The 23517-nt window shown below is 40.7% G+C and overlaps 1 protein-coding gene across 5 annotated transcripts in view; it reads right to left on the bottom strand.

Annotated features, from left to right (window-relative positions):
• Window positions 1-23517, bottom strand: part of Ethr (ecdysis triggering hormone receptor) — a 72036-nt gene that overhangs the window by 43419 nt on the left and 5100 nt on the right. For all 5 annotated transcript variants that reach the window (XM_076313530.1, XM_076313525.1, XM_076313526.1 and 2 more), the window contains one exon: window positions 23258-23420. In XM_076313530.1, the coding sequence (XP_076169645.1) occupies window positions 23258-23420 (163 nt within the window). The remainder of the gene's footprint in view (window positions 1-23257; window positions 23421-23517) is intronic.

Below are 23517 nucleotides of genomic sequence, written 5' to 3'. Positions count from 1 at the left end.
AAATGTTATCATTTGTCGTGCGGTTGTCACAAGTACAAAAGGAGAAGGAATTATTAAATTACATAAGAGTTGCACTATTACTGGAAGCTCGAGTGGTACAACGGCGCTGGACAAGTTTGGACGTCCGCCAGCGTCCATTATCGTTCTCGTTGCGATTTCATGGAACTTCCTCTTTGTTTTCTTTATCCCTTTTTTTTTCTTTCTTTTTTTCTCTTTTCGAGGTGCTCTTAATTTATTCTCACGGGTTCTCGCTGCGTGGGGTAAATCATTCTTAATACACGGTTCCGTTTGTCCAACGAATCCTCTCGATCGAATTAATAATTTTTTTCGAAACATTTTCTTCGACGAATTTCGTCGATTTAAATGTACAAAATATACTGAAAAAGAAATCGTAAAACACACTCTTAATTACTTAAATTATCTAAAAGGAACTTTTAAAAATAAAACCAAACCGATAGGTCGCTAACTTCGATATCGACACGACATAAATCTAACCGAAAAAAAAAGGTTAAAAAATCTATATACACACACGAGCTGTTTTATTTATATTCAAGGCGCCCACGAAGCGCGAACTTTTCACTATCGCCCGAAAAGTTCTGAACGTTTCGTCCGATGATTTATTTATGAACAAAAATTTCCAAACTTTACCCATATTAGACAGCTCAGGTTACTCTACCCTTTCGAGTGTTGGAACTGATCTGTCGCGAAGAAAAATATGTGAATGCGACCTCAATGGTGCGCTAACCCCTTAATAGGGATTCTTTTCAACCCATTGGATTCGAGAACCCTGTCAAGAGTCCCTGAGAGTGGATGTTGACCCTACGACGAACGATGAAGAAGATTCGAATTTTCTGCCACCCCTGTAACTAGAAAACAATAAGAACTATTATCAGTGAAAACAAGCGAAGAGTGCACAGCGATGTCGAGCAGTGTCGTTCGATTAATCCGAGAGGAAGTCAATTTTCTACGAAAACGTAGTTTCTAATCCACGGTGGCGGTAGCACAATTTCAATGGGAGAGGTCTTGGGTAAAGAAACTAAAAGGAAAAAGATTCTCCGGGAAATGTACGTTCTCGCGACAACGCACAGCTTTCACCGTAGTTCGACGACTGGGAGGCGACTGTTCCCAGAAGTGCAGGGAATTTAAGAACTGCAACGACGAGGATGCAATTCAGCCCGACGTTGAATCGTATCTTCGCCGTGCACGCACAGATTGCAAGCCGAGCGTTTCTCGAGCCGCTTTCGAAGAGAATGTCGAAACGACGTTGCCCCGTTGAAAGAATCCTATTAAATGGTATTATAAACGTTATTGTAGTAAGCGGGCCGGGAGATGTTTGTCGAAGTTCGGAGCCGAAAAAGCCCCCGCGGTGGAATTGAAATCGGATAAGAGGAACGAGGCAAGTATCGCGGCACAAAGGAGAACTTTTTCTATGTTTTCACTTATCCTTTCGACGTTGAAACGTTCGGTTGTACACGTGTGTGTCCAATGTGGTATGAATTTTCGTGTAGTAATAATACGACGTAAATCTAACCAAAAAATAAATAATACCGCTGTTATTTGTGCAATTATTGAAATTTTTGAAAAATTTTTACGAATCGACAAGAACTTAACGTTTCGAACGTTCCTATCCTCTTCAAGAATGACGATCAGGTGATTCAATGGTTCAACAAAAGAGGTTTCGAAAATGGAGAATAACTCCGCCATTTTGTAACGTTTTCGCTTGAAAAAAATTGGAGAACGAAGCTAACGATTACCACACAATTGTACAAAAAGATTTGGAAGTTTTGTGTGGTGATTATCTATGAAAAAAATTCCCAAACTTTACCTCAGGGTAGTACATTAGACACCTCAGGGTAGTAAAGGCGTGAAATAATTTTCAAATTTTCACGTGAGATTGGAACGACGACGTGGTTGGTAACAATGGCCGACGTACATAGATTCGCGAACCTTGGCGGATAAACGTGTTACGCGGTGAATATCAACAAAAACGAGATGATATTCCATACGTTTATCGTGGACGCGATGATAATATATCACCTTCGCTGTTAACGTGTATCGACAGCTGTTCCGTCGCGCGCGCTCGCGAAAAGTACGAAAAGCTCGTACAGGGCAGAGGATACGATTCAAAGTTGACGATGGGACGATGCGTCTATCTCCCGCGCGTTTCGAACTAAATGATCCGGGAAACGTAATAGCGCGTGAATCGATTTACACCGTACGTGTTGCGTTACGCGGTGGGAAATTTTTGGTTTCGAGAACGTAACCGTGACGTGCGTAGCTACGAAAACGTGGTACGGTATCGTGTGACGCGTCATCGATCGATCAGAGAAGGTCGAGATACCGTGTACCACGAGCTGGACGCCAGAGATTATTTGATACGAAGCTGCGAGGGAAGAGTGAAAATGTAATTTTTTATTTATGTACTGTCCGTCAGTGACAAGAAGGCAGTCGAGTGTTCACAGTAAAACAGTTATATGAGTAACATTATTCGCAGTTCCCTTATAAATTAGTGTGTAGTTGTGAGGGAACTGTAAAAATGTAATTTTTGATTTATGTACTGTCCGTCAGTGACAAGAAGGCAGTCGAGTGTTCACAGTATTCGAGTTCCACTATAATTTAGTGCAGAGCTGTAAAGAAATTGTAAAAATATAATTTTTGCTTTATGTACTGTTCGTCAGTGACAAGAAGGCAGTCAAGTGTTCACAGTCTACCCTATAATTAAATACGAAGCTTTGAGAGAACTGTAAAACTATAATTGTTGATTTATGTACTGTCCGTCAGTGACAAGAAGGCAGTCGAGTGTTCAGTCTACAAGTTCCCCTATGATTTAATGTAGAGCTGTGAGGGAACTGTAAAAATATAATTTTTGGTTTATGTACTGTCCGTCAGTGACAAGAAGGCAGTCGAGTGTTCAGTCTACAAGTTCCCCTATGATTTAATGTAGAGCTGTGAGGGAACTGTAAAAATATAATTTTTGGTTTATGTACTGTCCGTCAGTGACAAGAAGGCAGTCGAGTGTTCACAATCTACCAGTTCCATTTTATAAATAAATACGAACCTTTGAGAGAACTGTGAAAATATAATTTTTGGTTTACTAGGTTGTTCAATAAATTTGTCTTTCCATATAGTACTAGATTACTATAGTATAATACTATACTAACAGTATAATATTAACAACCTATTATGTACTATCCATCAGTGATAACAAGGCAGACATTTCCATCCCCACTCTAGTTCCCTTACGAAGATCGACGTGGGCCAATGGCACGCTGGTGGGCGGAGCCAACAGAGTGTCCATGTAAATCAGAGTGGGGATGAAAACACTCGCTGGCATTCTTCTCATGGACGAACAGTACATATTCACTGTATGTAGAAACATACAAGGTGTTCCAGGAATACATGTCTATACTTCAGGAAATAAATCTACACAAAATGAAAAAGACATACATACGTACGACATTTTTCACTTATCTTAGGGAGTAATTTTTACCAAAATTAAACTTTTCAATTAAATTACATTCTTGAATCGATTTCGTACCCATTTCAACCTTTCACGTATCGACTTCAATTTCAAGTGTAGAAAGTTCACATTTAATTCACAATTGTCACCAAGAAAAATCTAAGAAAAAGGAAATGAATTTTTCACCGACCCGATAACAAATGAAAACAATCGCGACAAAGTTCATACGGTACCAAGTTTTCGCTCTTCACGTGTTCGTAAGGCAATTAATCGTTCACGGATAAATCGGGTCGTTCGAGAGTAGCAAATAATCCCGTGAAAATGGCGCGGAAAGGATATTTCCCGGTGTAAAACGCGGAAAGAATGAATAGGCCGATTAATGTCGAAATATTATGTCGAGCCGAGCTGAACCGCGGAAAAAGAACCGAATTACGTTGGCCCGTGATCACAGCTATTCAGTGGAGAGAAACGAAATACATTCTACACGGGATACCCTTCGAAAAGCCCGAATCTCGCGGTCGAATGGACTCACCGGGGACTTTTCCACATACACAACGAATTTTTCCTCGAGCTTTTCGTTTCACGTTGCAAATTTGCCGCGTTGGGGAAGAGAACCAATTGCCATTCCCTCGCGGCGAAACGATTCGGATAGCGTGAAATATTTCTCGACGATACCCGTCACGCTTTTCGCACTGTGACATGTATTCTAAGGAGAAAGAAAAAACCGTACCGTCTCGTGGCGTAAGTTATATTGGGTTAAATGTTTTAGTCTTCGTAGAACTCGCGAATAAGTGAAAATTACTCGACGATCTTCGTCTCTTTTTTCAAAAGTATGACTCGATGTATTCTAGGGAGAAAGAAAAAACAATTTTGGAAATTATTACGATGTAAATTAGGTCAGAGGTTCTTAGGTTAAATTTTCGTAAGATTTATGATTGAGGAAAAATCACACATTTTACTTACTGATGGTAATAACTTTTCTTTAACTCAGGTCTGATTTCTTTTCTCCATAGAATACATTTCGTAACATCGCATCGTACGTTTCCATTTTAGCGAGGTTCGCGAATAAACAAAAATTACTCGACTATCTCAGTCTCTTTTTTTTCAAACTATGGCCCAATGTATTCTAGGGAGAAAGAAAAAACAATTTTGGAAATTATTACGATGCGAATTGTTGGGTCATGTATTTTAGTCTTCGTGAGATTTACGACTGAGGGAAAATTACACATTCTACTTACTGATAGTAGTAGTTTCTCTTTAACTCAGGTCTGATTTCTTTTCTCCATAGAATACATTTTGTAACATCGTGTTGTACGTTTTGATCTTAGCGAGGTTCGCGAATAAGCAAAAATTACTCGACTATCTCAGTCTCTTTTTTTCAAAACTATGACCAAATGTATTCTAGGGAGAAAGAAAAAACAATTTTTGAAATTATTACGATGCGAATTGTTGGATTATGTATTTTAGTCTTCGTGAAATTTACAATTGAGGGAAAATTACACATTCTACTTACTGATAGTAGTAGCTTCACTTTAACTCAGGTCTGATTTCTTTTATCCATAGAATACATTCTGTAACATCGCATCGTACGTTTCAATCTTAACACGGCTTGCAACCGGGCAAAAATTACTCAATGATATCCGTCGTCCCTCCTTTCCATCCAATGACCCAATGTATTCCAGGGAGAACGAAAGAACAATTCTGGAAAGTATTACGAATTGGAATTGGGGTCAGACGTTTCAGTTTTCGTAAGGCTTGCAATTGAGCAAAAATTACTCGACGATCATGTCGTCTCTCTTTTATAGATGGTGATCCGATGTATTCCAGGAAGAAAGAAAGAATAATCCTGGAAGTTATTACGGGTCGAATTGGGTCACACGTTTTAGTTCTCGTAAAGCTTGCAATCGAGCAGAAATTAGCTCTGAATTCATTTTTTTCTCTCCTTAGAATACATTTCCAATACTACTCGAATCTTTAACTCTCCATTCTTAAACTCTAACAGTTTACTAATTCTTAACAAGTATATACAAATAAATAAACTGTCTATAAATTTTACACACACCTACACAGAATATTCGAGTACTTTGAAAGTGTACGTTTCATCAAGTTCACGCTTCCATAAACACTCATCGGTCGAGCTCGCACTCAACGCACTAATTCTCAGCCAAAATCCACACCATGATTAATATGTTTGGAAAGAAAACACTCATAGAGAAACAACGTTGATATTGTTCCATGTAGTAAACAAATAACTCTATCAACGCCACTTAAAACGAAACGATAAAGAAAATAATGAAAATCGCATCGTTCGCCACGTTCAAAAGATACTTCGAGGTTTGGTTTCTCGAGGTTACACGTGTGTTTCCTGGTTCCATTTGTCACACGTTTGTGTATTTGCATAATGAAGACGTCGAGCGAGGAAGAGGATAAATTTTCACAGTTTACCGCAACGGACCATAAATTACGCGGCCATTAGAATTCGTACGTTGCCACGGTTTCACGGGTACAATGTGTGGCCGAGCAGATTTCGTACCAAGGGTGCCAACATCTACGTCACGCGCCACCCCAACGAAATCAGCCCCCTTGGATGGATCGTAAATTTCCTTTAACATTTTCCAGCAGTGCCACATATGGCCATCGGGCGTCTAGTCCTTCCGGAAGGATTGAAATTCCTACTGGGTATCTTCGACGACGAAGATACCCGGATGTCTCGAAATAGGGTACGATGAAAAATTAGACAGGATCTCCACGGAATACACCGGAGAATCCACGGATCGGGTACCGGTGTTCGAATCTCGTTCCACGAGGATTCTCGAACACGAGATTCGACTTTAAATACACATTTTCGGTGTCTTAACGATGTGGAAAATTTAGATATATATTTCAGTAGATGTATATAATTTGGTACGATTGTGGCCACTTTGGTTATTGACTTCATCGAAAACTATCGTCGGTCGAATCAAAAGGTACCGATTCGAGCTCGACGAGAGTTTCGGAAGATTCCAACGAGGGGTAATTTCAAAAATTTTTAACGAACGAAGAACAAAAAATATAAAAATTCCAATAATCGAAGAACAAAAGGTATAAAATTTCTAACAAACGAAGAACAAAAGATTTTAAATTTCTAACAAACGAAGATCAAAAAATAAAAAATTTCTAATAGACGAAGAACAAAATATTAAAAATTTCTAATAGACGAAGAACAAAAGATTTAAAATTTCTAACAAACGAAAAACAAAGAATATAAAAATTTCTAATAGACGAAGAACAAAAGATATAAAAATTCTAACAAACGAAGAACAAAAGATATAATATTTCTAACAAACGAAGAACAAAAGGTATAAAATTTCTAACAAAAGATATAAAATTTCTAACGAACAAAGAACAAAAGATATAAAATGTTTACTCAATTTTATCAGATTGCGATACCATCGTCGGATCAGTATCGGTCGAGTTTCATCGTCGAGTTTGAAAAATTCTAACGGATAATAAAATATAAAATGTTTATTCAATTTTATCGGAGTGCGCTCGTCGTTCGAAACGTTCAGTATCGGTTGAGTTTGACCATCGTGTTCGAACAATTCCAGTAAGGGTAATTTAAAAAATTTCTGTTAAATAATAAAATATCAAACTTCCATTCGAGATTATCAGAGTGTGCTATTGTCGTCGTTCAAGAGTAATTGCGAAAAGTTTTAATAAATGATAAAATACGAAACTTTTATTAAAATTTTATGGAAGAGTGTTCGTTGTATAAAGTGATATGAATTATTAAGAAAATGCAACCGCAAGTCACCCGATAAGTGAACACTTAAAATTTGAAAAAAAGAAAAAAAAAAAAACAATTCGTTGAAACTCGAGGAAGGAATAGGGGTAAATTGATGATGTTCGAGTCAAAGGGTTTGTTTGGAGCGTAAACAGTTCCCAGAGTGACCATGTTTTCTTTCCTCGATTTTGGCTGCACTTGCTGCATGTTTGCACGTCTCCAAATATAGTCGAGCATTTTTCGTCGAAGAGTGCGGCGAAGGAACAATTTCTGTTGCGAGTTGCAGCGATTGTTTCACCGTCAGCTATCAGTGGCTCGTGGTCAAGAAAATGGAAGGTAAACAGCTTTGGCGTAATTGCTATTGGTCGGTTATCGAAGAGCTTGTTAAAGAAACAGGAGCCTCGTTTATGGAATTTATAATGGGCCACGAGTATGGAAAACAACGAGAAACGAGCCTCGTTAGGAGAAGTTTATATTAGGTCGTGCATACCACTGCACGAGATGACTATGTCTGTCGTGTGGGTCCGTGTCTTTCGAGTCGTCGACTTCTTGAGCAAAGATGACGAAAGATGGTGAATTTTTCGCTGAAAAATTCTTGTAGATCGAATTAAGTAAAAATTTTCATGTCTGACCATCGATCGTCGATTTCTACTTAATTCGAAGTAGAAACTGTCATGTCTGACCAGTGATCCATTTATAGTTAATTTGATCGATGTAAGTAGAAATAGTCATGTCTGACCAGTGATCAATTTCCACTTAACTCGATCGAAGTAGAAATGGTCATGTCTGACCAGTGATCAACTTCCACTTAATTCGATTGCAGTAGAAATGGTCGTGTCTGACCAGTGATCAACTTCCACTTAATTCGATCGAAGTAGAAATGGTCGTGTCTGACCAGTGATCAACTTCCACTTAATTCGATCGAAATAGAAGTTGACACGTCTGACCAGTGATCAGCTTCCACTTAATTCGCTCGAAGTAGAAGTTGACACGTCTGACGATTGATCCATTTCTACTTAATTCGATCGAAGTATAAATTATCACGTCTGATCACCGATCCATTTATAGTTAATTTGATCAAATTAAGTAGAAATTGTTGTCGATCGAATTAAGTAGAAATTATCATGTCTGACCAACGATCAATTCCCACTTGCTTTAATTGAAGTAAGTAGAAATGTCCATGTCTGACATCGATCCATTTCTACTTAATTCGATCGAAGGAGAAATGGTCGTGTCTGACCAGCGTTCCGCTTCCACTTAACTCGATCGAAGTAGAAGTTGACACGTCTGATCATTGGGCCACGTCTACTTAATTCGATCGAAGTAGAAATAGTCGTGTCTGAGCAACGTTCAACATCCACTGAACTTGATCGAAGTAGAAGTTGACACGTCTGACCATCAATCTATTTCTACTTAATTCGATCGAAGTAGAACCTGGCACGTCTGACCATCGATCCATTTCTACTTAATTCGATGGAAGTAGAAATTGGCACGTCTGATCAGCGATGAATTTCCACTTAATCTAAATGGAATTTAGTTCAACCACGTGGAACCATACGCGCTAATTTTTCTTAAAAACACAAAAGAATTGTTCTCATCCGAATCGTTTCACCCGCGAGCGCTATACGAGCTGTCTCAAAATTGAATTTAAAATAAAATTCGTGTCTATCGAACGAATTTTAAAATGTGAAATGAACGCGTTTTCGCAACCCGTTCAACGTACTACAAATCTGAATTTCCATTTGAAATTTCCATTCATCCTAATAACCCCGTATCGCGCGAAAGAATTCTTCTTGCCCATATCTCATTTTATCGGTGAATACCAGAAACTGAATTTGAAATAAACGTCCCGACACGTCGACACTGTACAACGAACGAGCACACGTTTTTGCAACGCGTCGAACGCACAATACCACAAAGTTTAATTTCCATTTTAAATTAACGTACGATTTTTGCCGTAACGCTGGTGGGTGGATCGCGATCCACTCTCTCTCTCTCTCTCAGTGGTTCTAATTGGTCGTTACGTGTCCCTCCCGAAGGAAATGAAAAAGACACGGCAGTTGTAAAATCATTTTTTACGAGATCGCGTTACCGCGACCGTTTCGAAGTCTGTGAACCGTCAAAGTGGGGTCCATCGATCCTAATTCCACGCGTGACGATACGCGTATTTATTTTTAAAACAAATGCGAATTTATCCGACGGCTAACCACGTCGACTAATTGCAACACGGACACGCGACGTCGTGTGCAACGAGACGGTCGTATTTTTAAAAATAAAACTAAACCGCACGAAACGTGACGAGAGGCCTCGATGGTGATGTCCTCCCCCCTAACCCTGCCCCTCCCCTCTCCTACCCTCGTGTACTTATTCGAGTCCCGTGATAAAATGCCACCGTCAGTCATTACGTTCCCGTTTATTTTTCCCCGGACGTTTCGTGCCTTGTTAGCGGCATCTGTTGTTTGTTTCTTTTACGAGGCAACTCGGCTAACGACCAACGTTGCGATTATGTCGTCAGGTATCTCACCCATCGAAGAAAATCTTCCCGTGGAACGACAGCTGCGCTTCGACGATCGAAAACGCAATTTCGAGCCGGGCGGCGAAATACTCTCGTTCCGCTCGCTGAACGTCACTCTTTTCCTCGCTCCCCCGTTCGACGCAATAATGGTTTCTACTTTGCAAACGCGGAGCGCGGATCGAAACGTACGCCGACCCGGGAGCTGGTATTAATATTCGAATATGGAAACGGAAAACGTACCAGTACGTTCTTTAAATGTCGGCAGCACGGGGAGTCTCTGTAGGTCTTTGCGAGAAAATGATCGGTCTTGGGAACGTAGTACTATATGACACTGTGACCTCCAGGAACGTTGTGCTACGTGACACTGTGACCTCCAGGAACGTAGCACTACGTGACACTATGATCTCTAAGAATGTAGTACTATGTGACCCTGTGACCTCCAGGAACGTAATACTATGTAACACTGTGACCTCCAGGAACGTAGTGCTACGTGACACTATGACCTCCAAGAACGTAGTACTATGTGGCACTGTGACCTCCAAGAACGTAGTGCTATGTGACACCGTGACCTCCACGAACGTAGTACTACGTGACACTGTGACCTCCAGGAACGTAGTGCTACGTGACACTGTGACCTCCAAGAACGTCATACTACGTGACACTATGATCTCCAAGAACGTAGTACTATGTGACACTGTGACCTCAGGAACGTAGTACTATGTAACACTGTGATCTCTAAGAACGTAGTATTATGGGACACTATGACCTCTAAGAACGTAGTACTATGTGATACCATGACCTCCAGGAACGTAGTGCTACGTGACACTGTGACCTCCAAGAACGTAGTACTATGTGGCACTGTGACCTCCAAGAACGTAGTGCTATGTGACACCGTGACCTCCAGGAACGTAGTACTACGTGACACTGTGACCTCCAGGAACGTAATGCTACGTGACACTGTGACCTCCAAGAACGTAGTACTATGGGACACTGTGACCTCTAAGAACGTAGTGCTACGTGACACTGTGACCTCCAAGAACGTCATACTACGTGACACTATGATCTCCAAGAACGTAGTACTATGTGACACTGTGACCTCAGGAACGTAGTACTATGTAACACTGTGATCTCTAAGAACGTAGTATTATGGGACACTATGATCTCTAAGAACGTAGTACAATGTGATACCATGACCTCCAGGAACGTAGTACTATGTAACACTGTGATCTCTAAGAAGGTAGTACTATGTGACCCTGTGACCTCCAGGTACGTAATACTATGTGACACTGTGACCTCCAGAAACGTAGTACTATGTGACACCATGACCTCCAGGAACGTAGTACTATGTGACACCGTGACCTCAGGAACGTAATACTATGTGACCCCGTGACCTCCAAGAACGTAGTACTACGTATCTATCCAGAAGATCTCTGACCTTCTTTCAGGTAAGATCTAAGATCCCTGAACCGGCAATTTAAATAAAATAATCTTCTTTCAAACGAACGCCATCTCGCTAATTGCACAGTATCCACATTCTCGCAAGCACCGACAATTTATTCGGAGACTGGTAGTAAAATTGGAACAGAGTTCGTCAATGTTTCATTCCAATCTTAAATCACTCGATACGTCGAAAATACGTATTGTTGTCGGACAGACCGCGTACCCGCGAGACAATAAATTTTAACACGTAACGGGGGGATTTATCGCTCGAACCAATGATTTACGACGGAAACGTCGCCAGGAAACATTTCAGTGACCCTATGAAGACGACTCTTAATTCGAGCGAAATTTTTTCTAATTTGTTCAACATTAAATGTCTGGTCAGTGTCGGGCCTATTCCCCTGTACGACCAAGACTGGTTATCGTCGGGCTGGAATTACACGCGACAAGTCAAACAAACAAAAATATCAGTAAAATGAACACTGCTACTATAAATTTTCAATCTCGACGGTCAGAAAACTAAGAGATCCCGAGTACCATTACAGAGTCGTTGGACGAAATACAATCACGGTGGTTCGAAGATAAAAAGAAATATGTCAAGTACTTTTGCAAGAATTAATACCTCACTTCCTGACACTTATCTATCGTTCTTTAATTTACCAAATCTTATCTACTCCTCTTGGTATTACTCACAAGGCAGGACCGAGAGCCGTCAAATTTTTACGAAACATTGCACAAATGTTTATCGATCGAGCTTGAAAAGTGTGTCGTACGTAGTCGTTACTGTTATTCAACAAAGGAGAAACCACACATTCCGCAACGATCCTCGGTTAATGATAATCCTCGATTTATCTTCGATCGAGTATCTTCAAACGGGGAACTACTGTGTAATAGAAAAAAAATGTACAAAATACTGTGTCTTTCACTGTTTTTTTTTTTTTTATTTTCGACGAAAACACGCGAGCTAAGGGCAATCGTCGAGCCAATCCTTGTGGCGCAGAATTCTTTTAGCCAACCGCGAAATAAAATACGATTCCCGGTGGATCACGACGAGTTTTTACGACTTTAGACCGTGAGACCGAAACACGAGACGTCGGGAAGTTTTCCAGGAGTTCCCTCGCTAAATCGAGGCGGAAGAGGCTTCCAGAAGTTCTCGTTCGCGTGAGACGGGATCCTGTCTCGGTCTCGAGTGACGAAACGTTACCATTCGCGCGCAAAAGCGTCCACGGTGTGCGGGGAACTTTCGAACTCGATAGAAATTATTCGTGAATTTCGTCCTTAAAAGCTACGCGGTAGTTCCAAGATTAAAGATCAAATTTCCTTCAAGATTTCCATAAAGCTTCGGATACCTAACCGCTGGAGATTGAAACAAATGTGATCGTTTTCCGGTCGTTCAATACGAGCGAAACCGAAAACGTTGAGGTCGAGATTGTCTCGATTTGAAGAAAATATTCCCGATGCTCGTGACCGCCCACGACTTCGTGAAAAATTTACGACGGTACTCGAATAATCGTGGAGGCTACAAGTCCTTGAATTGACTTGAACTCGAACATCTAGAATATTTCCCTGAGAAGAAATTCTCCGAAACATAAATATTTTATAAAATTTCAAAGACGTCGATACTCCTCGAAACGAGACCAAGTGTTTTCATTATCGTAGCGATGTGGCTCGTAAAAAAATTCTTCACCACGTGGGGTATTTATAGTTTAGAATTATCTTTAACGAAAGAAATAACGATTGAAAAACAAACTTTATAAAATTAAAGCGTTTCCAGTGCAAATATGTATACTTGGTCTCGTGAACGTTTGCTATCCAAGAAATTCGCGTTATTCCCTCTCCTCGTCGCGTTACTCCCTCTCCTCGTCGCGCTACCCCCTCTCCTCACCGCGCGATTGGTCTCGCGCGCCTGGGGGCGTGGAAGCTGCGCAATCAGGTGCGCAGTAGCTTCACGGAGCTGAGCCACTCTTCTCGATCGTTGTGAAATTATAACCGGTTAAAAATTTTCATTTCTTTTTCTTTTCTTTTACATCTTCGGATCAAAGTGAACACTTTCAGCAACCACGTTCACGATCCGTTAATTAACGCGATTATTGGCGTGGCGCGTTACGCCTGTACACAGTCCATTAAACTAAAGTAGCGTTTCACGCTGTGGGAGCGGTGTCGAGTGCGCGAGCGACAAAATTGAAATTTTACGACGTCGATAATCGCGGTTGTACGCGACACAACACACCGTTGTTTAACGGCGCTTTAATTGGCGCTCATCGGTCGTGCCAACGAAACGAAATTACCTCAACGAACTGTTTTCCAATGAACGTCGCGCTATCCTATCGCGCTGTAATCGAATTAAAAGTTTCAATCGAAAACAAATTAGCATTGGGAGTGTATGGAGGAAATCGAACAACTTCGTGTGACAATCATCGAAGATGACTTGGAAAAATTGAAAATAAAATTTTTCAAAATTTATCAACGCCGACGTTTCAATTTTTAAATAACAATGGTCTTTGTTCGACAATAGATAAAAAGAAAGAGGATTTCACGAGACTTGAAAGTTCGACGCTTATAAAACGTTCGATTTGCAACAGAGTGGACAATATCAATGTGTTATAAAAATTACGTGTAGCAGAATTTCTGGACGACAGCAACGAATTTATTGTTTATTAACATTTGTTGTCGCCGACAATATTGGTGATTACGTCCGGGTAATTTCACAAAATAAATCAATCATCGAAATAACACGATATTGTTTACGGTACGTGTAACGTGGAAAATACCGAATTTAAACAATAATTACGAAAGTAGATGAATTTATGAATAATAGATGAATATTTCTGATGTCTGCGTGTGTGTACACAGAGAAGGCAAAAACGTTTTATTTTTAATCCGATTACAGTAGGATCCTCGATAGTTGCATCAAAATTGAAGGATCGAGCAAGTATCGAAACTCGTGCACTTACTGTACATACCCCACATTACTTGTAGCCTAAACTTTCTAGATAAGGCAAAAACGTATTATTTTTAATTCAATCATAGTCAAATCCTCGATAGTTGAACCGAGTTTGAAGACTCGAGCAAGTATCAAGACTCGTGCAATTATGGGGGTAATCGACTGAATAGAAAAGAACACTTACTGTACATACCCCACACTAACAGTAGCCAATACTTTCTCAATCGATGATCTAAAATTTCCATAAAAATTGAAAACAAATTTCACCATCGTGAATTTCATTTTCGTAAAAATAATACAATTCGTCTCTCGTTTCCACGAACCACGTAATGAACAAGGATTTGCAAGTATCGGATCTTGCGTTAAGATTCCATTGTACCGGCGGTGAGAAAATTGTGGAAATAGAAAAAGGACGTTAGGTTGGAAACGACCCTGCTCCAACGATAGAAGAAAGATCGTTCCTGAAAGGAATTGTCACTCGTATTGACTCAGATGTTTCGGTCAGCTCTTCGAGAGACCTTTTCTTTTTAAACCCTCCTCTTACGTCCACCACACTCGTGGCTTTCGACAACACTTCCCCCCCTAGTGTGGTTTTGTTAGGACCTCTCAAACGTTACCACCGACCACACCCCTCTTCACACCTAACGCCATATCCCCCCTCGTCTCATGACTGATCTCTCTCTCCACAATACATCTCGATGGCATCGAGGCACGCGAGAGAAATATTCCTGGGACGAGGACATCGACTTAAAGCGAACCTTACGTTGCCTCGTAAAGTCCAGACGCCTAAATGCTATTCCCATCGTCCATCACCCCAATGTAACCACCGACCCTTCGCGATGCTCGTTCGCTGCATGATTCCGTCAGACCCCCCTTTCTGCATCAGTTCAATCGTTCCACGGGTTTCCCGGTAACGGTAACGAGAAAGTGCCGACGCTTTGTCGCGAGGCAAAAAAAGAAGAGTATAATACCGTGTTACGGGACGTTCGACACGGGGCGACCCGAAACACGAAACGCGGGACTCGTCCGCGTTGACGGATACGGTGGATACCCTACGTGCGGTGTATATCGCTTGTCATACTCGAAAACAAAATAATAGGGAACTTGTAGAAAATTTGACGTGCTCGAAAAAGTTGAAAAAGAAACAAGAGTAGATAATAAATTACTTACAAAATATTTGACGTGCACAAAAAAAAAAATTGAGTACAAAATAATAGATAGAAAAAAATTTGACGTGTATGAAGAAAGAAATAATGAGTGACTTGAAGAAAATTTGATGTGTCTAAGAAACAAAGTAATAGGGTACTTGTAGAAAATTTGACGTGCTCCAAAAAGTTGAAAAAGAAACAAGAGTAGATAATAAATTACGTACAAAATATTTGATGTGTACAAAAAAAAAAAATTGAATACAAAATAATAGATAGAAGAAAATTTAATGTGTATGAAAAAAGAAATAATAGGTGACTTGAAGAAAATTTAATGTGTCTAAGAAACAAATAGGATGCTTGTAGAAAATTTGACGTGTTTCAAAATATTGAAAAAAAAAATAGAAAAGATAATAAATTACTTGCAAAATATTTGACATGGCCAAGGAAAACAAAATTTGACGTGTCTGAAAAGCAAAATAATAGGTAGCTTGTAGAAAATTGACGTGTTCCAAAAACAATGAAAAAGAAAAGAAACAATAATGGATAGCTTGAAAAATATTTGACGTGTCCAAGAAAACAGAATACAAAATAATAAAACAAAATTTTACGTGTACAAAAAGAAAAAAATAATAGTTAACTTGAAGAAACTTTAATGAATCAAAAAAAAAAAAAAAAAAAATATAAAAAAATAACACATTGCATTATTGACTCACCATGTTGAATTTAGGAAAATAATTTACTTTCACTAGACGTTAATGGATGAAATAACGCACGAAAGATGTGTCTCTAAATATATTTTCGCGTAGTAGTTATTTTCGAAGAGATAAATTATCTTCGTTGAAGCCACGTATTAGATCGTTTTGCTTTTTCTAATGTCCCCATATATTCTTATTTACGATGGTCAATATTTTTCGAAAATTTATCACCGTTTTTTAATAAATATTTTATCAATATTCATTACTACCATCGTTATTCATCGTTACTGGCCGCACGTCGACCCTCGCACACTCGTGTACTTCCTGTTCATATTCGTTCACCGTATTCCCGTGCTACCATATTTTACGAAATAAAGATGTCGAGTACACAAAGAATTAAAACGCCGCAAAACGCCTACGCGTTCGCGTTTGCAACCGGCGTGAAAATAACCGTGAAAGAATTTCTAATTTCCATTGCGTATTGTTCATCGAATTCGCGATAAAGTGCAACATAATTCCGAGCGTATACGTGAAATTAGACGCTTTCAACGTCTAGTTTCTTGCAATCGGTATTGTTTGAACTGGAAAAGAACGAACAAACAACGAAGGCAGCGGAGAAGAAACGAAATTGCGGATATTTATCAAACTTGGTGCTCGTTGAAAGAAGCCTGCGGCGGCGGTTCGCGGAAATAAAAAGAAAAAAAAAAAAGAATAGAGAGAGAGAAAGGGTAGATAAAAGTGGTGAAAAAGGTCGTGGAGAATGCTACGGATAAATCACTCAAAAATGTCTCCAGCGCGAAGTAGAACGATCTCGAAGAACGTAAGAAATATGGTGGACATAAATTCAGCATAGTGTATCGAATAGAAAGCTACGGGCAATTTATACAAAATGATGCGAAATTCACCGTACACCTGAGCGTTGCACGATTCTTCGTAACAAAAATAGATAAAAAATGTGGTATAAAATTTGTTGGTACGAGTCACCGTTTTCGAGAAAATTTATTTAAAAATTCCTCGATTACACGTGCGCCGACGAATACCTCGACGAACTCGTGTCTGTCCATTGTCGATTGTTTCCACTTGCATCGATGTCGGCAAACATTAATTATCGTACGGTGCACGTCTTAGTTGACCGGTCCTAACTACTCAGAAATTAACAAGACCAACAGAAGCCAAACAATACCGTACGCTCGATATTTCATCGAAGTCGGACACAAGTAGAAACAGCGAGCAATGGACAGACGCGCCGAGTAGTAGTGCGCGCGCAGCCGACGAAATATTCGAATTTAATTTTCTCGGAAACGGAGCAACATACGAGAAAATTGCACCCCACGTTTTCGATGTGCATTTACAAAAAGAATTCATCCCCTAATCGATCGTGCGATGATTTTCACCCCATGGCGCGCGATTCGAGTAAACGGAGAACCGAATGCAAAATGTGCGCAAATTTCGAACTCCAAAGTAGTGGTGCAGTATTGCTGGCTCGACTGACGCTTATCGAGGGAAGGTCCGATCCTTTTACAGAGGTGGTTTGCGTAATACATGACAGAACGTTAATCCTGGACACGCGACGAAATATTCGAACTTAATTTTCTCGAAAACAGAGCACTGTACGAAAAAGTTGCACCCCACGTTTTCGATGCGCATTTACAAGAAGAATTCATCCCCTAATCGATCGTGCAATGATTTTCACCCCATGGCGCGCGATTCGAGTAAACGGAGAACCGAATGCAATACGTGCGCAAATTTCGAACTCCAAAGTAGTGGTGCAGTATCACGAGCTCGACTGACGTTTATCGAGGGAAGGTCCGATCCTTTTACAGAGGTGGTTTGCGTAATACCTAACAGAACTTTAATCCTGGACACGCGACGAACATTCCTGTTACTGTCGGTATAACTTGTATCGTGCCAGTTCTTCGGGGAGGATCTTTGGGGCGTAAGTAGATCGTGAAGTTTCCATAAGATAAAAGACTGGACCGGATTGGCTCGGTACACGCTGCTCGTGTGTTCGCTACCGCGGCAAATCTCCTTGAGATCCTCGACGCTCCCGGGAGAAACGTTCTCGAGTCGTCGGGAGTTGCCTATCATCGGGAAACGGTACCGTAACAAATTTATAACAGCTCGGTATCGGGAGAATTGGCATTAGTATCGTTTAAATTCAGCTACTCCGGTTCATCTCCGTTCCGTCGCGGTACCAACATGGCTGCCGTACTGCGAGAGGACGAAGCATATTTTGCACGATAAAGAACAAAATAACGCGAGAATGTCCAACGCTGAAATAAATAACTTTGATTTCTCAGTGTTGACAATGTTCACGATATTGGACACTATGATCGTCATTGATAAGGGGACCTTACGGTAGTGGACATTGCTTTTGAGACGGTAGTAGGTGCAAGTTATAGTACGTACCTAGTATTAAAAATTCCTAATGGGTTTTTTCGAAATGGGCCTTTGTTTTCGAGATATTTTGATTTAAAGCTTGATACGTACATAGTAAACGAATTACTTAAACGAATGAATAACACACAAAAAATATATGCAACATATACTGCTATTTCACTACTGTATTTACTTCTATTTTTTATATTAAAAATTTAAGGTTTTCTGTATTAACATTCATGTCATATAGCATTGACATTAAATGCAAAAATAAAGCAAACATGTTTTTGCATTTCAAAGTTGTACTAGAAAAAAAAATAATAACGACATATAGTATTGCCTTTGGATTCGATCCCACTATCAACAGCTTCGTAGTCATTCGTTCTACTCACGTACCCAAAACTCATTTTATTCAAAATATTTGAGTAATTCATTCACTATGTGCGTATGAAACTTTAACTCAAAATATCTCGAAAATGAAGGACCATTTTGAAGAAACCCTTTAGGGTTTTTACATACTAGGTATTTACTATAACTTGCATCTACTACCGTCTCAAAAGCGATATCCACCACCGTAAGGTGCCCTTATGAGTGCACGTATTCACTCAGAATGATCGTAACAGACCACCAGATGCCTTACACACAAGTTTTGTATCAATTGATTAAGAATATTTGTCAGTCATCGATCAAGCAAATTGAGTGATGTTAGAATTAAGAAAGAAGTTTACTATTTTTGCGTTTCAAAATATTTCCAAACGGACCAAGATCACGAGGAAGGTCGTCACTTTTGTTTACGCGTTTATCGTTGATTTTACAAGCCCGGAGTAAGCGCCACGTGAAATCCTGTTCGAAGCCCGCGTGTTGCGCAACACATTAGAAATTGTCCTTTCGCATATCGACGTAACCCTACTGCCCCGTCGGAAGCTATCAGAGTGGAAAAGTGGAACGCGTTTCAGCGAACGTAACACAGAAGGGACTGCCCCGGGAATATTGCACGATGTAACGTTCCGCAGATCGCTGGAAGCGGTGCATATTGACCGAGGATTTCGCGTATCTTTAAAGATACGCCTCTTTCATTGTTCAGATCCACGTGGACACTGTATTGAACAGAAAAGAGATATCTCGTTCGGTGGATTGGTCGTTCGACGGAGACGAGACACCACTCTCCCCGCTTTCGAGAAACGAAGCGGGCCGGTTGCTCGAATCCGGGGTGAGAGCAGCGCCTCGAAAGTTAGACGCACCGCGCAGCCGGCTCGCGCAACCGGAACGCCCACCGATGGAGGGGAGGAATGTCTCGAACATCGACCGTTAAGAACGCGGAGAAAAAAACTTGAGAAGTAATTCGTGATCGTTTTGAAAATATATTTCGAAGAAAATTATACTTACTCTCTCTCTCTCGAGTATTTTTTTCTTTTTGTAAATTCTCAAGAATTACCAGCAGTTGATTTTCGCGGGAATTCTGTTCCCCAACGTTGTCACGGAATTTATATTACGCGAACTTTGATATTTCCAAAGAATTCCACTCGGAGGTGTTTTATAATGCGCAGACGTGTGCCAGTGGGTTTAATGAATTTCGTGGAACCTTCGTACTCGGCTCACGTTAGCCGATGGAGGCTTTAAAACTTTCAATTTTACGCCGCGCCATCCGGCGTTTAACGAAGACTGAAATTCTCACGCGGCGCGGAATCAGCGACGCCACTCCGACGTAATTAATTATGACTTCCAAACGGAACCCGACTTAAAACCCGGTAACTCTTCGCGGGAGTGGATACTTACGCGCGTTTCGCGTAATCGCGTGGCGTTAATAAATTACCGAAGCAAACCCCACCGCGCCCCACCGTCGTGCACCGGTCCTCCTCCTCATTGGAGGATTTTGTCTTTGCGTCATCGTTGCGTGGGCGTCGATTTTTCCGTACTCTCGATAAAATTAAACGCGGGGGCGAATTTCTCCATAATTGATCGAATCAAGCATTGATATCTCGTGGGGAATCGGTGAACATTACGGTCCACTTGGCGACCTGTTCCTTTCGAACAATTTCACGATCGACATTTTACAATTGACTCGATTGCTCGTTCGTGAATACCGAGAGAAACGTGAAACCGATTTTTAACGAAAAATTATTCACGAGCGTCCGGAAAATTGGGCGGAGAAAATATTGGGTTGTTCGGAAAGTCGTTTGGTTTTTTTTTTTTGGTGAAAATGGAACATGATTTTTTTCAGAGCGTATAAACATTTTATCAAATTGTATATTCTCCATTTTGGAGAACGAAATGATTTTTCGAACTTAATATTTTTCGTCGATGGTTTCTCCAAGTTGTTATTGTTCGATTGAATTAATAACGAGAGCGTTTGTGGGAACGGAATGGAAAAACGAATGTCGTCGACCGACCTTCGAAAAGTTCGAGCGATCGAACTCGGCTTGTTGAATTCTCGACATCGATTCGCGAGGCACTGCACCGTAAAACAGACCAACCTTGAGCTCGAAACTTTCTTAATGTTTTCACCGCGAAACTATTTCCCCTGGATACGATCCCCGTGCCTATTTACCTTTCTAGACCAAGTTTTCTAAACGGTGGTATTGTTTCGGTAGAAGTTGTCGCGCGTCTACGACTATGCGATTTTCATGAGAACTGCCAGATTTCTTCGTTCGGTCGTATGGAAAACGAGGTCAGACGGTTTTTCCACGTTCGAAGGAAGCACTTCTCGGAATGACCGTGCACTTGGAATAAAAGCCGCGTTCAGTCGCGGAGGTAAGACGAACGTAACGCGATTCGGCGCTAACTACACGAGTGCGGGGTATTTCGCGCTCGGTTAACTCGAAAATACTACCGGGAGATCAGACGACCTCGCAAAAGTGTCGACATCGACGTCTTCCAGCCTCTGATACATTTTTAAACACCCATCTGTCGTTTCTTCGCGTTACCAAGTACCAATTCTTTACACCGAATCGAAGTATCCCCACCGTTTTCGTTCGACGGGAACAATAATCTCATCCACCGATGACAATTAAAATTTTTACGTCGCGACACTATCGTCGATGAATCGGCGAGGTTCTGACGATGAAAACGAGTACAAACACGACCATGTTTGGATTATTTTTAGTTATGCATGAAAAAAATTTTCAAAAATTTTGAGAATTAAAAGTCGTCCGAACAGGGTCGTGTTTGGACTCGTTTGCATCGGGAAAGTCTCGCCGATTCCTTTATACCAATCTCGCGAAGATACAATTGAAAATATAAAAATTTGTATTTTGCGCAATTGACGCAAATCGTTTCGTAGATATCAGTTCGATCTCTTCGTTATTCATCGGTGAGTAATTCTAAAAGATAACGGGCATTATTTTGAGCGCCTATCTTCGGTTATTGATACTGTGCACGCAATAAAGTAGAATGAGACCAAACGATCCGTGTTTTTTTTTTTCTCTTTAAATTTTGGCGAGTGTCGTCGTATTTTCACTCAAACTGTAAAACGCTCTCGAACGGTTACACTTTCTTGGACAGCGTCCAGCGAATTGACGATAAAACTCCGACTATTCGATTGAAATTAAAAATACCGTAGATTTTCTGATCTACCCGAATAGAATACGCGTTCGGTTGAAACGGTTGACGGGGACGAGTGTCGGGTACTGCACTCGAAGCAAAATTAATTGCCGAACGAACGGTTGGCTCCACCCCCTCCCCACCTCTTCTCGACGATTTCGTTGCGATTTCACGATGGTGATACGAGCCACCGCGAACTTGTAAAATCGACTTTTAATTATTCAGTTTTTTTTTTTATCCATCGATAAACGAACGAGTTAAAATTCGAGTCACTTTGCCCTTTAGAATGGCGTGTGTTCGTCGATCGTTGGAAATTTGAAATTCAAAAATTGACCACGACCGGTCGCGGCAAACACAATCAAAATTGAATAAAATTCAATCCATTTTCACGTTGGTTCGCCGTGTGTATCGAAGTCATGCATAAAGTGCAGGAATGCATGCACGTGGGGAATTTAATTTGTCGGCCATATTTTCGTACATTTCGACAATTTTCTCCGACAATTTACAATGTATTTTCAATCGAAAAAAAAAAACAAAAATTAATTCAATTCGTCGAATAGTTCATCTTGAATACATTCTCGAGAGAAATTCTTTTTCCTATACGTTGCAAAATTGTCGGTGCAAAAGCTGGTTTATGAGAAATACCTGACACTCTTTGATTCTTTTCAACGTTTCCTTATCGTTAAGGTTTCACCATTGTTATGAAAAGCAACCCGACCGGAAAATACGAGTATCATCCGCTTCTTTCTTTGAGCGTGCCGCTTCCGATATTGCTAAAGTTACGCAAATAAACAAGCGCGCCGTTCCTTCTAGCATCGGTGTTAACATAAACATTCGATATCCATGCCGTGCGTAGTTAAACTACCAATTACTGAAGACCCTTTCGATCAGGAGCGCCCCTAGGGACTGCGAGGCCCCAGGCAACTAGATACCCCAGAATCCGTTACACTTATTTTGTTCTAATTAGAAATTTATCAAACAGCGACCGTTATAGTGTCCAATTTGCTTCAAAGATCTATATTTTTCAAAAAACCACATTTTACGACCCGTCGATATAGTTTCTAATTTAAATTTATCGAAAGAATACTACAAAGTTGAAAATTCTTAAAAAAAAATTTTTTAGAGAACTGGTTAGTAATTTATTTATTTTTTATTAAAATGTGGAAGCAATTGAGGTTAAGTACGGTGCCCCGGAGCAAGTGCCCCCATTTGCCCGGCGCTAAGGGCAGTACTGATTTCGATACAACTTCCGTTCTTGTTGTCGGTAGGCACGCATACACGGTCAAATCGAACGCTGATCGACCAACGTCCCGAATCACGGCGTGTAATAATAGGTACAAGCTACGTCACGTGTTATGGGTATCATGACTTACACATGTGTTCACCGAGCGGCCACACTTGCGGCCCGGAGTTGACCTCGACGAGGACGGTGGGCGTGCATATCAGGAGGACGCAGAGGTCGGCCACGCTCAGGTTCACCAGGAAGATGTTCGTGCTGTTTCGCATGTCCTTACCCCGGAATACGACTAACGGCACCTGGGGACGTAAAAAATGGCCAATGTAAGGCGTAACTCGCTTGCACGTGAAGACGATCAGATTTCGCGAGAACGTACGATTACGGCGATCGGAATAG

The sequence above is a fragment of the Ptiloglossa arizonensis genome, chromosome 6 (genome assembly GCF_051014685.1).
Source record: "Ptiloglossa arizonensis isolate GNS036 chromosome 6, iyPtiAriz1_principal, whole genome shotgun sequence".
Classification (NCBI taxonomy): Eukaryota; Metazoa; Arthropoda; class Insecta; order Hymenoptera; family Colletidae; genus Ptiloglossa; species Ptiloglossa arizonensis.
This window is presented reverse-complemented; position numbering and strand designations above follow the sequence as displayed.